The following is a 13,555-nucleotide window of genomic DNA, read 5'->3' as shown; positions in this document are numbered from 1 at the left end:
CACACACAGGTTTCTTTCACAATAACACAATTTTCTCCCCCCACTTCTCCCAGGTGAGCTTTGTCCTACTCCTCCCCTTCTATCACACAAATGTTTGAAAGTTTTCTTATACACAAAGAACCGAGTAAGTGACCAAGAATTGTGGTGGACAGTAGTGCGTTAGGGATCTTCAGACCTCCACCTGATTATTTTTTTTTGGACAATCAAGGCGAATAGGATGGACGAGCTTGATGGGCTGAATGTGTTCTCTAATATTTTTCATGTAGTTTGCTTCTTTTGATGACCTCAACTCTCTCACACATTTACTGTTCACAGAGAAAAGAAGAAGGTGGGCAGTGGTCCGAGCATAGTCTCAGAGCTTCTTGTGTTCACTGCCTCTTAGCATCTTTCAGCCCTGAAGGACCTACGTAGAATCAGACTGACTTGCTTTGTGTCCCTGCAGTGTTCTGATGAAACTCACAGACTCAAAAGTGAAAAAAAGACCTTTCAGATACAGTGGTGTGAAAAACTATTTGCCCCCTTCCTGATTTCTTATTCTTTTGCATGTTTGTCACACAAAATGTTTCTGATCATCAAACACATTTAACCATTAGTCAAATATAACACAAGTAAACACAAAATGCAGTTTGTAAATGGTGGTTTTTATTATTTAGGGAGAAAAAAAATCCAAACCTACATGGCCCTGTGTGAAAAAGTAATTGCCCCCTTGTTAAAAAATAACCTAACTGTGGTGTATCACACCTGAGTTCAATTTCCGTAGCCACCCCCAGGCCTGATTACTGCCACACCTGTTTCAATCAAGAAATCACTTAAATGGGAGCTGCCTGACACAGAGAAGTAGACCAAAAGCACCTCACAAGCTAGACATCATGCCAAGATCCAAAGAAATTCAGGAACAAATGAGAACAGAAGTAATTGAGATCGATCAGTCTGGTAAAGGTTATAAAGCCATTTCTAAAGCTTTGGGACTCCAGCGAACCACAGTGAGAGCCATTATCCACAAATGGCAAAAACATGGAACAGTGGTGAACCTTCCCAGGAGTGGCCGGCCGACCAAAATTACCCCAAGAGCGCAGAGACGACTCATCCGAGAGGTCACAAAAGACCCCAGGACAACGTCTAAAGAACTGCAGGCCTCACTTGCCTCAATTAAGGTCAGTGTTCACGACTCCACCATAAGAAAGAGACTGGGCAAAAACGGCCTGCATGGCAGATTTCCAAGACGCAAACCACTGTTAAGCAAAAAGAACATTAGGGCTCGTCTCAATTTTGCTAAGAAACATCTAAATGATTGCCAAGACTTTTGGGAAAATACCTTGTGGACTGATGAGACAAAAGTTGAACTTTTTGGAAGGCAAATGTCCTGTTACATCTGGCGTAAAAGGAACACAGCATTTCAGAAAAAGAACATCATACCAACAGTAAAATATGGTGGTGGTAGTGTGATGCTCTGGGGTTGTTTTGCTGCTTCAGGACCTGGAAGGCTTGCTGTGATAGATGGAACCATGAATTCTACTGTCTGCCAAAAAATCCTGAAGGAGAATGTCCGGCCATCTGTTCGTCAACTCAAGCTGAAGCGATCTTGGGTGCTGCAACAGGACAATGACCCAAAACACACCAGCAAATCCACCTCTGAATGGCTGAAGAAAAACAAAATGAAGACTTTGGAGTGGCCTAGTCAAAGTCCTGACCTGAATCCAATTGAGATGCTATGGCATGACCTTAAAAAGGCGGTTCATGCTAGAAAACCCTCAAATAAAGCTGAATTACAACAATTTTGCAAAGATGAGTGGGCCAAAATTCCTCCAGAGCGCTGTAAAAGACTCATTGCAAGTTATCGCAAACGCTTGATTGCAGTTATTGCTGCTAAGGGTGGCCCAACCAGTTATTAGGTTCAGGGGGCAATTACTTTTTCACACAGGGCCATGTAGGTTTGGATTTTTTTTTCTCCCTAAATAATAAAAACCACCATTTACAAACTGCATTTTGTGTTTACTTGTGTTATATTTGACTAATGGTTAAATGTGTTTGATGATCAGAAACATTTTGTGTGACAAACATGCAAAAGAATAAGAAATCAGGAAGGGGGCAAATAGTTTTTCACACCACTGTATGTTAAAAGTCATTCATTCATTTTCCGATCCTCCTCATTTCCACATAGTCAGTCTCTTGCTGCTCCATCACATTTCATTTTTTCTTTGTTCTTCTGTTCTACAGGCCCACATCCTCATTGTCCTTTTCACATCCTGGTGCAGCACCTCCAGTAAGTGTTGCCTTCCTTCCTCCAGACTCTGACTCAGCTGGAGGAGGCTGGATGGCTTCCTTTTATTTTGGACCTGGGTGAATTTCTTCTGCCAGGACATAACCCAATTGAATAATTTCCAGATCAAGTGGAAGTGTCAAAGAACTGGGATCATGAATCCCTATTGCTCCCTCTGGTGGCACCCATGGGACCCACTAGGAAAGATTGACAGCACTACAATTCCCATCATGCTCTGCAGGTGACAATTTGGTTACCGAGGTGCCTGGGATGCTGCCAACTAGCTTATTGGGGATATATACATTCCAGAGTAGGAGCTTTCCCTCATTGATCCTTTGTTTTGTCCACCTATCCAGCTTCCCATGCCAGTCCATTACTAACCTTCTGTTCGGACCTCGCTTTTCAACAAGGATCTCACCTAGTATAGGATTACTGGGTCCTCCTCCTGGAGATACACCATGGGGGAGTGCCCGCAGATGAGCACCTAGCAGCCAAGCGTGCCATGGAGCTGAGTGAAGCATAGCCCAAAATCACAAAATAGGACTGCCTTCCTTTGTGTCCACTACCTGAATAAGGAATAGAGTCCAGGTGTGATGTGATCTGAGTAATGGTCAAAGGTAGAGGTCTTGTCAGAATGGAACCCTGGCAAGTGGAATGGCACCACTCTTGGAGGGAAGAAGCTGAAGTTGGTGGAGAGGAGAAGAGCTATCAACAAGATATACTCATGTCCGCAGACCGACCCGACTCATTTGATTCTGAAACCAAACCTTTTGAAAGAGGCTGGACTCTCCTTTACTCTGGAGCTGGCAAGGGTGAAAGGCATCAGGTAAGAGTGGTCTTCTTATTGACCCCCTGCCCAGTTAATATCATCTTGGAGTTTGTTTTAAAGAAATATAGGGCCGTGTTTGTGCAGATGAAGTTTGTGGAGGGGAGGACTCTGACTGCTGTTTGTGCTTATGCACCAAATGGCGACGTGGACTACCTGGCCTTTAGATGGGGACTCCGTAGTTCTGCTGGGTGACTTCAATGCCCATGTGGCTAATGATAGGAAGACGTGGAAAGGTGTGACTGGGAGCAATGGACTACCTTATCTAAATCTGAGTGGTGATTTGTTATTGGACTACCGTGCTAGGTAAGGTTTGTTCATTCTGAGCACCATGTTCAAACATAAGGTGGTTCATAAGTGTACTTGGTACCAGAGCTCCTTAGGGGAAAGTTGTAAGGTTGATTTCATAATCGTATCATCAGATTTTCAACCATATGTTCTGGACACCCGAGTGTCGAGAAAGAGCTGTCAACTGATAACCATCTGGTGGTAAGTTGGCTCAGGTGGACAGACCTGGAAAGCCCAAACAAGTAGTGAGGGTGGACTGGGAACATCTAGGGGAGGCCCCTGTCTAGAAGACTTTCATCTTCCTCCTCTGAAAGAGCTTTTTCCGCATCCAGGGGCAGGCCTAGGACGACAAGTCTGAATGGGTTTTGTTCAAAGCCTCCATACGGCTGTCAAGAGGAGCCTATTGAGATGGCAACCCAAGGAACCCAATGGTGGACACCAGAGGTAAGGGATGCTATCAGGTTGATGGTTATGGTTAGCATGGGAGTCTCATGAAGTAGCAGAAGGGAACCGAAAAGCCATAAAGTTTACAGCTTTGGCCATCAGCGAAACACAAAACTGGGTACTGGAGGAGTTTGGAAAACTATGATTGAATAGGCTGAAAGAGCTTCTGACAAACAAATCAAGTGACAAAGAAGGTGAAGGCAGAGCTTCATTGAGGCTGTTCTCAGCAAGAGTGGAGAAGTGCTGACCTGAACTGAGAATGTAGTCTGATGGCATTAGGAACACTTTGAGGCTCTAGCATGAGTCCGCTGGTCTTTTCGATTTACATGCTTCCGTCAGGTCAGATTATCTCGGGGCATAATGCGAGCTACCACAGCTATGCTGATGACACACAACTGTACTTATCAATAGCTCCTGATGACCCCGACTCTCTTGATTCACTGACACAATGTCTTTCTTCTGCTTCTGAATGGTTGAGTAGTAATTTTCTGGTTAACACTGGTTACCTGTGCCATTTAGAATGGACTTTAAAATACTGCTTATGGTTTACAAAGCCTTAAATAATCTCGCTCCATCTTATATTTCAGAATGTCATTTTACCTTACATTCCAAATCAACAACAACAACAACAACAACATTTATTTATATAGCACATTTTCATACAAAAAGTAGCTCAAAGTGCTTTACATAATGAAGAGAAGAAAAATAAAAGACAAAATAAGAAATTAAAATAAGACAACATTAATTAACATAGAAAGGAGTAAGGTCCGATGGCCAGGGTGGACAGAAATCGTAACCTTTAATCTTCAAATGAGTGTCTGCTTAGAATTCAAAGAGCTAAACTTGGTGGTGAGGCGGCCCTCTGCTGTTATGCACCTAAAATCTGGAATAGCCTGCCAATAGAAATTTGCCAGGCTGATACAGTGGAGCACTTTAAAACACTGCTGAAAACGCATTACTCAGAGCTTCATCTTAGTTAATCCTGATATTTGGTATATGCATTTAATTATTAATATCATTCCTGGTGGCTCTGTAATCTGTACTCACCCTTACTTTCTCTTCCATTCTTTTTCCGGTTTTCTGTGGCGGTGATCTGCGCCCCCACCATCACCTGAGCACAGCACAGTGATGTCCCTACATTGATGGATGAAAGGCCAAATGTCCACATGACCATCATCATCATCGAGTTCTTCCATGTGAACCCTGAATATAATGAGGACTGATTGAGGTCATTTATGTTAGGTAGAATGCCCAGAGGGGACTGGGTGGTCTCGTGGCCTTGGAACCCCTGCAGATTTTATTTTTTTCTACAGCCTTTTGGAGGTTTTTTTTTTGTTTTTTTCTGTCCTCCCTGGCCATCAGACCTTACTCTTATTCTATGTTAATTAGTGTTCTCTTATTTTAATTCTTACTTTGTCTTTTTTTGTCTTTTCTTCATTATGTAAAGCACTTTGAGCGACATCATTTGTATGAAAATATGCTATAGAAATAAATGTTGTTGTTGAGGAGCTCCAGAACCTGATGGACATGCCTTCTGTGGAGGGGCAGAGCCAGAAGCCGATGGGAGATCAATACCCAATTCCCTGAGGGAGGTCACTGAGGTAAGTTAAGTGACTCTGCAGTGGTAAGGCCCTGGGGGCGCAGGAGTTCTACTCAGAAATGCTGAAGGCTCTCAACATTGTTAGACTGTCATGGCTGACATGCCTTTCTAGTGTTGTGTATTTATCAAGAATAGAGCCCCTGAAGTGGCACACCAGGGTGGTGGTCCCAATTGTTTTTTTTAAAAAAAGGGGGGATTAGATGGTGTGCTCCATATATCACGGGAAATCACACTCCTCAGCCTACCTGGAAAAGCTTATGCCAGGGTAATATAGAGGAGACTACACTCAGTCATGGAACCTCAGATCCAGGAGGAGCAATGTGGATTCCGTTCAGGCCGTGTAACAGTGGACCAGCTCTTTACCCTCATGATGATTCTGGATTACGTCCAATCGGATTACATGTGTTTCATGGATTTAGAGAAGGCATATGACTGGGTTCCTTAAGGGATTCTTTGGGGTTGGGGGGTGCTCTGGGCGCACTAATAAGGGCTAGTAGGTCCCCGTGTAGTCACAGTGAGAGCTGTGTTCACATACTTGGGAAAACATGAACACCATTTTCAGTAGGTGTAGGTCTCCCTCAGGGCTGTGCTTTGTCTCCTATCCGGTTTGTGATTTTCATGGATAGGATATCAAGGCATGGGTGGGGGTCCAGTTTGACGGCCTTAGAATTGTATCAGCACTTTATGCAGATGACATGGTCTTGATGGCTTCATTGTGCTGTAAACTGTAGCACACATTGAGAAGTGGCAGGGAAGTGGATCAGCACCTCCAAATCTGAGGCTATGGTCCTCAGTAGGAAAAAGGTGGCATGTCCTCTCTGAGTTGAGGGTGTGTTACTGCCTCTAGAGGAGGAGTTCAAAATACCTCAGAGTCTTGTTCATGAGTGAGGGGAAAAGTGATGGTGAGACTGACAGGTAGATATGGGCAGCAGGTACAGCATATATCGATCAGTAGTGGCAAAGAAGGAGTCAAGTCAGAAGGGGAAGCTTTACCAGACCAGATTTACCAGGCAATCTATGTCCCTACCCTCACTTATGAGGTTTGGGTAATGACTGAAAGAATGAGATCATAGCTGCTTTAGGGGTAGGGCACCCCACACCCTCCTCTAGCATTTAGACTTCTATTAAATGGACCTGAACAGAATCCCAACTATGGTGCTCATATGGTTACAGTCAGGGCTGACTGCTACTCTAGCCAAGTACATCCCTTTCTTTAAAATGTACAACTTGTAGGAAGTGAGGAGAGATTTAACTCAATAATCCATTTTGCCCTCAGCAATGCCAGTAGTTAATTAAATAATTCAGTAAGGCTCCTATCTATCTATCTATCTATCTATCTATCTATCTATCTATCTATCTATCTATCTATCTATCTATCTATCTATCTATCTATCTATCTATCTATCTATCTATCTATCTATCTATCCTACTTTCTTTACATTACCTTTCTGTTGTATGGGGGGCTGGGGGGGTCTCCGGCCATTAGACTTGTATCAAGATAACTGAAGCATGCTTTATTTAAGAAACAGAATAATAGAATGCATTGTGTCACACATGTGCGCATGGGAGGCAGCTAAAGGGCGTGAACAGTGACAATTCCATGTCTGACCAGGGGGTACCGAGGTGCACTGACTTTTTCTTTCAATTCTCTGCAGACCTCATGGGAAATCCCACAGGGTTCTGGTGCCCGTGATGAAGTCACTTCCTGCCCAGACAATGTCACTTCCATTTTCTGCGCCCATGATGTCGTCACTTCCTGCCCAGACAATGTCACTTCCGTTTCCAGTGTCCATGATGATGTCACTTCCTGCCCAGACAATGTCGCTTCCATTTCCAGTGCCCGTGATGATGTCACTTCCTGCCCAGACAATGTCACTTCCGGTTTCTTTTGATGCCCTAAACCATCTTGTGCCCAGTCTACTACTGTCTTATACAATCACTAAGATTGTCCTAACAAGGCGCTGCTGCCTTGCAGTAAGGAGACTGTGGAAGATTGTGGGTTCACTTCCCGGTTCCTCCCTGTGTGGATAGCGCTTTGAGTACTGAGAAAAGTGCTATATAAATGTAATGACTTATTATTATTTATTATTAATCACGATTAGGTGTTCATCCTTTGGTCTAATGAGCCACAGATGGGTAAGTTCTGAATCCACATGAGGCTGCTGGAAGAGGGTGGCACACTTCTCACTATATTTATAGTCTTCCCAATTTGTTCTTTTTTGCTGACTTAACTTTATGGTTTTTTCTTTCTTCTGCTGCTTAGTGTATTGTACTGTTCATCATCTGTGCACAAGGTGAGGGAGTTTCTGTTACTTTCTCTTTTATCCAGAAGAGCTGAACTAGTTTGATTATGGATGTAGTTTGGGTCTTAAATGGTAAACTATGATTGGTACATTTGAGTCCTTGCAGTTCATGGTGTAACTTTGTATTCCAGTTACTGATCATCTGTAAGTGTAGTCAGTTTCAATTAGATCCATACCTCCTTCTGATCTTGGGATACGGATTACTGGAATGGAGTTTTGTAAATACTTTGGTAACACATGCAGCGATTTTCCTGTTCTGGTGTCCTGTTTATGGAGCTCAATTTGTGGTCAGTTGACGATACCACAACCGTAAGACAGCACAGGGATTGCAAATTCATGAATAGCTTGCTTTCTGTGATGTAAAGTGAGGGAGGTCTTAAGGTTTGTGTTTTGTTCTACCGCCATGTTCCTTGACAGTCTGTCAGAGCGTCTTGTGGTTTATGTCATGAATGCTCAGGTATTTGTAGAACAACACACTCCTGCTTGAGGTTAGCTTTCCGTTGATGAAGGTGGTGTTGGCACACTTTCCGATCCCAAATGCCATTCTGATGTCATCTGAAAACATTTTTACTAAGTGCAGCTTCTCCTTCAGTTCCCGGCTGCAGGAGCCGTACAGCTTCAAACTGTCAGTAAATGGGAGGTAAGGGACTATCTGAGGTTCTGGATCATCATATTAAATCCATGGCTGAGGTCATCGAGGAGGGTGCTTAATGGGTTTAGTGCTAGGCAGAACAGTAAGGGTGATAATGAGTCTCCTTGATAAATTCCTCATTTGAGTTTTATGTTGGGGATGCTGACCTGTCCCTGTTCTTGGTGAAGCTGTAGGGCTGTTTGCCAGTGCATCATGGTAGTTGAGATGATGGCATGGACTTTGTAAGAATCAAAGAATGAGGTATACTGTCAAATGCTTTTTTGTAATCTATCCATGCCACACTCAGGTCTCTCCCTTTGTTCCCAACATTCCATGATGACTTTGTTCAACAGGAGCTGGTTTTTGGTTCCATAAGACTTTCTCTTGTTTTTCCTTTGTTCTGTTGCCGTTAAGCTATGCTGGTCCAGGTGTGTGTAAATTCACTCTGCATCTATTGCTGTAAATAGTTGTAGATGGTGGGAAAGCAGATTGTAAAGGCAGTACATTTTTGGAATATTTGGACTTTGGGAGTAGGACAGGGGTCTCTGTTATGAGCCACTATGGTGTTGTCTCTGGATTCTCCATTATTGTATTTCTGCAGTCGGCCTTATCCTGGTGCAGGGATGTTAGGTGCTCGATCCAGAAATGTGGTACACCATCCAAACCAGGCGCCTTCCAGGTGGCAGCAGTACTTCCTGTGTTTCTTTGTCACCTCTTCTGCAGTTAGTTCACTCCATGGCAGTTCTTTTGCTCAAATGATTTCTGTTTCCATCTCTTTTTCATCTTTTTTCATCATCCATTTCATGTTTGTGAATTTCCCCTTGGGATTAATAAAGTATCTATCTATCTATCTATCTATCTATCTATCTATCTATCTATCTATCTATCTATCTATCTATCTATCTATCTATCTATCTATCTATCTATCTATCTATCTATCTATCTAGTTTGCTTATCTATTTTGCTTGTTTGTTGTGATGCTGATCATTATCACAATTTGTTTCTCCAAAATTATTCATCTATTTTTTGTCTGTTGCTTGAGTTACTTTCAGAGGGTCTTCCGCACTTAACATTCTGTAGAGCATTTTTTGGGGTTTCTTTTAAATAGTTTGCTCTGTACCCCCTTCTTAGTGTTTGTGCCTCTACCAAAATCGTCTACAGTTGTGAAGGTGAGGTCCTCAAATGTTCATAAGCAATTCTGTAATTACAGCTGTTCTATTTTACCAGAACATTGTGATCTCACTCCTTCAGTGTAGGCTTTAACTAATGCCACCTCTTTGCATCATGAGGTCTTTACTTTTTCTTCAATTTGCTCCATCCAAGGAGGAGTGTAGTGTTGCTGTTGCTTCCTTACTCTTATTTTTCTGTGTGCTGTCACTTTAGAGGTGATGAGTGTTGCTGCACAATACTGGATCCTCTTTTACTGTAGTTAAGTCCATTTTGTGTTCTTGGTTCTGCTTCATCTCCAAAATGTCCTTATTCACCTTGCCTATTGAAGACTACAGTTTGGTTTAGTGCTCTTCTTAGTCACCACTCTCTTTTGGAGACTTCTGTGTACTTCTCTGTGTTGATTAAATCCATGAGCTCCTCCTCAGTTTCTTGAATGTCTTTGTCCTCTAATGATGGTGTTACGTCTGTTCTTGGACATCCTTTCTCATTAGCTTGTTTGCTCTTCTTTTGAGTTTCAGGAACTTTCTGTTGGTTTTCCATTTATTGTCTCCTCTCCCTCTAAAATTGAGGATGAGTTCACTTGTGATTTTTGGAAATGGACTTTTATATTCTATTCCAGTTTTCATTACTTCCATCCCTTCCATTTCTTAGCTCTTCCAAAACTTCTTTCTTTGTTGTTAGAATCTTGCTATGTAAAAATCGAGTGCTTATCTTAACTTTCCTACTTTTGGCTGTAAAGAATTTTTCAGTTGTGTCCATTCATTTTTGGGTGTTTGCTTCTGGATTTGTTTACAAATGTGTCCGCTCTCTTTTTTTTTTTTTTTTTTTTTTTACTAAATCTGCCTGCAGATGTACACCTAAACTTGGTGTACATTCTGCACCATACAAGATCCCTCCTTTTCTCATCATCTCAGGTCTTCTCCCTTTTTGTTCTCATACTGACTTGATCTTGACTTTTTTCACATATTACTTCTTCTTTTGCTCTTCTTTGCAGATATTCCAATTTCTCCTGACTTATTTTCTTACTTCCTTTAATATTTCCGATTAGAGACCTTAGGTTTGCATCTGTTATGTTATTTAACTTGGAACTTGAGATTATGTTTCTGAATTGCAGTTTTATGCGGGCCCTCCTGGTATATCCCATTGTTGGAAATTCAGGGTCTGTTGCATAAAAGTAGCAGTACATAATCTCCTCTTTATCTTCGATTGACCACTTGGTTGTATCTAGTCCTCTTATTTTTTTGGTCAACGTACAATCATTTGGCCTCATCTGTTCTCTTGTGTGAATTTTTGAGTGGCTCCGAAGATTGCTCTTTTCAGTGAATTGTTTGCCACATTCCAAGCAGCAATATGGTTTTTCTCCAGTGTGAGTTCTTTGGTGGCGTATAAGACTGTTTATACGTAAGAATCGTTTTCCACATTCCAAACAGCAATGTGGCTTCTCTGCAGTGTGGATTCTAGTGTGGCTCTGAAGACTACTCTTGTCAAAAAATTGTTTTCCACATTCAGAACAGCAATAGGGCTTCTCTGCAGTGTGGATTCTAGTGTGGCTCCGAAGACCACTCTGGTCAAAAAATTGCTTGCCACATTCAGAACAGCAATAGGGCTTCTCTCCCGTATGAATTACTTTATGTCTTTGAAGATTGTCGAATCTTGCAAATTTTTTTCCACATTCAGAACAGCAATAGGGCTTCTCTCCTGTGTGAAGTCTTAAGTGTTCCCGAAAATTCTTCCTGTAAAATATTTGTTTGCCACATTCCAAGCAGCAATATGGTGTCTTCCCCGTGTGAATTCTTTTGTGGCACTGAAGATTGTGAATTTGTGAGAATCGTTTGCCACATTCCAAGCAAGAATATGGCTTCTCAGCAGTGTGGATTCGAGTGTGGCTCTGAAGACTGCTCTTGTAACAAAACTGTTTGCCACAGTCAGAGCAGCAATACGGCTTCTCTCCGGTGTGAACTCTTAAGTGTCTTGTAAGATTACTCTTGTAAGAGAAGTGTTTGCCACATTCAGAACAGCAGTGAGTTATGTCACCTGAATGAATTTTAAAAGGAAAAAAGAATGTCAATAGTAGGGAAACAGATTGAAAGTAACTCTTAACATTAAATAAATGCTGGCTGAAAATTGGAACAACATTTTAAAAGCATAAGCAATCAGAAGACTTAAGCTGCACATGAAAAAATGCTTACAGTGATAAATACTCACCACATGAGTACAATCATTGAAACCAAGAAACCAAAACAGTAAACTAAACAGATCGCATGTGACAGACCCAATTTACAAGGAAAGTCGCAGGTGAAATCAGTTTTGAGACACGTTAGTATCATTTATAATTTCTTGTATAATGTTAATAGATGTGTACTGTCATGATTTTTCTAAGGGAGCCATCGTAAAATTTGCAGCTTTCTCCACCCAAATCCAAGTGGTGGCTAGGAAAGAAACATGGATTCTTCCCAAAAACACAATCACACCAACGAGACTTTTCTCAACTTCACCCACACCTGCCGCTTCACTGGTAGGGTTGGAGGAGCAGAAATCCTTGTGTCAAAGAACTGGAGAGTCACTCTCCTGGGCACAGCATGCAACTATACTACCTTTGAAAACCACCTAATTACTGTTGTACTGCAGGGATGGCCAACTCTGATCCTGGGCGGCTGCAGGTTTTTGTTCCAACCCAGTTGCTTAATTAGAAGCCAATCCTCACCACTAACAGAACTTCTTTCATTTCGTGGCTTGTTAGTGTTTTAACTCTGCCAGGTCAGTTCATTCTTAAATCACAGATTTGTTTTCCTTTCTAATGATACCTGGATCATCCAAGTGATTTGAAGCTTCAAACGGATTAATCATTTTTCAGTTCTTCACCTTCTCTTCAGTCTCTTTCTAAATAATTAAACCAAATAGTGAATGATGAATACACACGGGTGGAAATGGAGATCAGCTAGATGGAGAACTGCTGGTTTCTTTGTCATTTGCATCTAATTGGTAAGAAGGAACAGTTAAAGCACAATATGCAGCTGTTTAAGACTAAAATAAGCAATTAAGGGTTCAAAATCTTAATAAGCGAGAAGACTAAAATAAAGTAGAAAAATGTCACTTTGAGCAATACGTGCTTCATCAGCAAGGAATGATTTATTGTGAAGCAATTGGCTTGGAACAAAAACCTGAAGCCACCAGGACAGATGTTGCTCAGCCCTGATTTAATGGCTCAGAGACTTAACCCTTAAACTGCCACAACCAGCAATATTTGGTTCTCTGCAATTTTCCAGCACGCCGGAGCTGATCAGTCTGTGACGTACATTTGTTGAGCAGCCCCCTCATGACCACTGCCGCCCCCTAGCGAATTATCAACATCACTGTCCCTGGAATTCAGCCACTGTGCTAAACTAGCCTGCTAGCATCAGCGTTGGTGATTTACTGAATTTCATCAATGGCGTCACTTGCACCTTGTACAGTACATAGAATAACAGATTGTTGCAGTAGTTTTTACAGTTCATTTGCAGTGTGTAAACTGATCAGTGTTGGAGTAATTGTGATGCTCTTTGCATGAAAAAAAGTGTTCCATTAAAATTCCACTTTTTCTTGGTGAATTGTGATGTTTCCTTAAAAAGTGCAGCAAAACGTATTTGGCGTCCAGGGGTGCATTAACCCCCAAGTATGTGGAAGTTTAAATGTTAAAAGTTAATTAGAAGGATAAACTGGTCACCAATTAAGAAAATAGTTGGAATTAAAACATGTAGCCAATGTGTCTCTCCAGAATCAGAGTTGGCCACCCCTGATTTACAGCATCCCACCCTGGACAGTCACCTTGATGTGGTTGGTGGTGCTTGTGCACCTTAATGATGTTCAGAGATAGGGCACCTGGAGCTTTATGCTCCTAGTAGGGTCTTCTTAGATCAGGGGTGGGCAATGTCAGTCCTGGAGGACCGCAGTGGCTGCAGGGTTTTGTTCCAACCCAGTTTCTTAATGACAAGTCAATTATTGCCAATGAAGTACTTACTTCTTAAGTGACATTTTGAGGCTTCATTTTAGTGGT

At 41.9% G+C, this 13,555-nt stretch overlaps 1 protein-coding gene across 1 annotated transcript in view; it reads right to left on the bottom strand.

The window, feature by feature from the left end:
- Nucleotides 1-10,331: 10,331 nt before the first annotated feature.
- LOC114668760 (zinc finger protein 771-like) overlaps nucleotides 10,332-13,555 on the bottom strand; it is a 47,191-nt gene continuing 43,967 nt past the window's right edge. Inside the window, exon 3 of the mRNA XM_028824685.2 lies at nucleotides 10,332-11,556. Coding sequence (XP_028680518.1) covers nucleotides 10,433-11,556 — 1,124 coding nt within the window. The 3' untranslated portion in view covers nucleotides 10,332-10,432. The remainder of the gene's footprint in view (nucleotides 11,557-13,555) is intronic.

This window comes from Erpetoichthys calabaricus, chromosome 1, assembly GCF_900747795.2.
Source record: "Erpetoichthys calabaricus chromosome 1, fErpCal1.3, whole genome shotgun sequence".
NCBI classification, from domain to species: Eukaryota; Metazoa; Chordata; class Cladistia; order Polypteriformes; family Polypteridae; genus Erpetoichthys; species Erpetoichthys calabaricus.
Note: the sequence above shows the minus strand (reverse complement) of the source record. Positions and strands in the feature narration are given on the sequence as shown.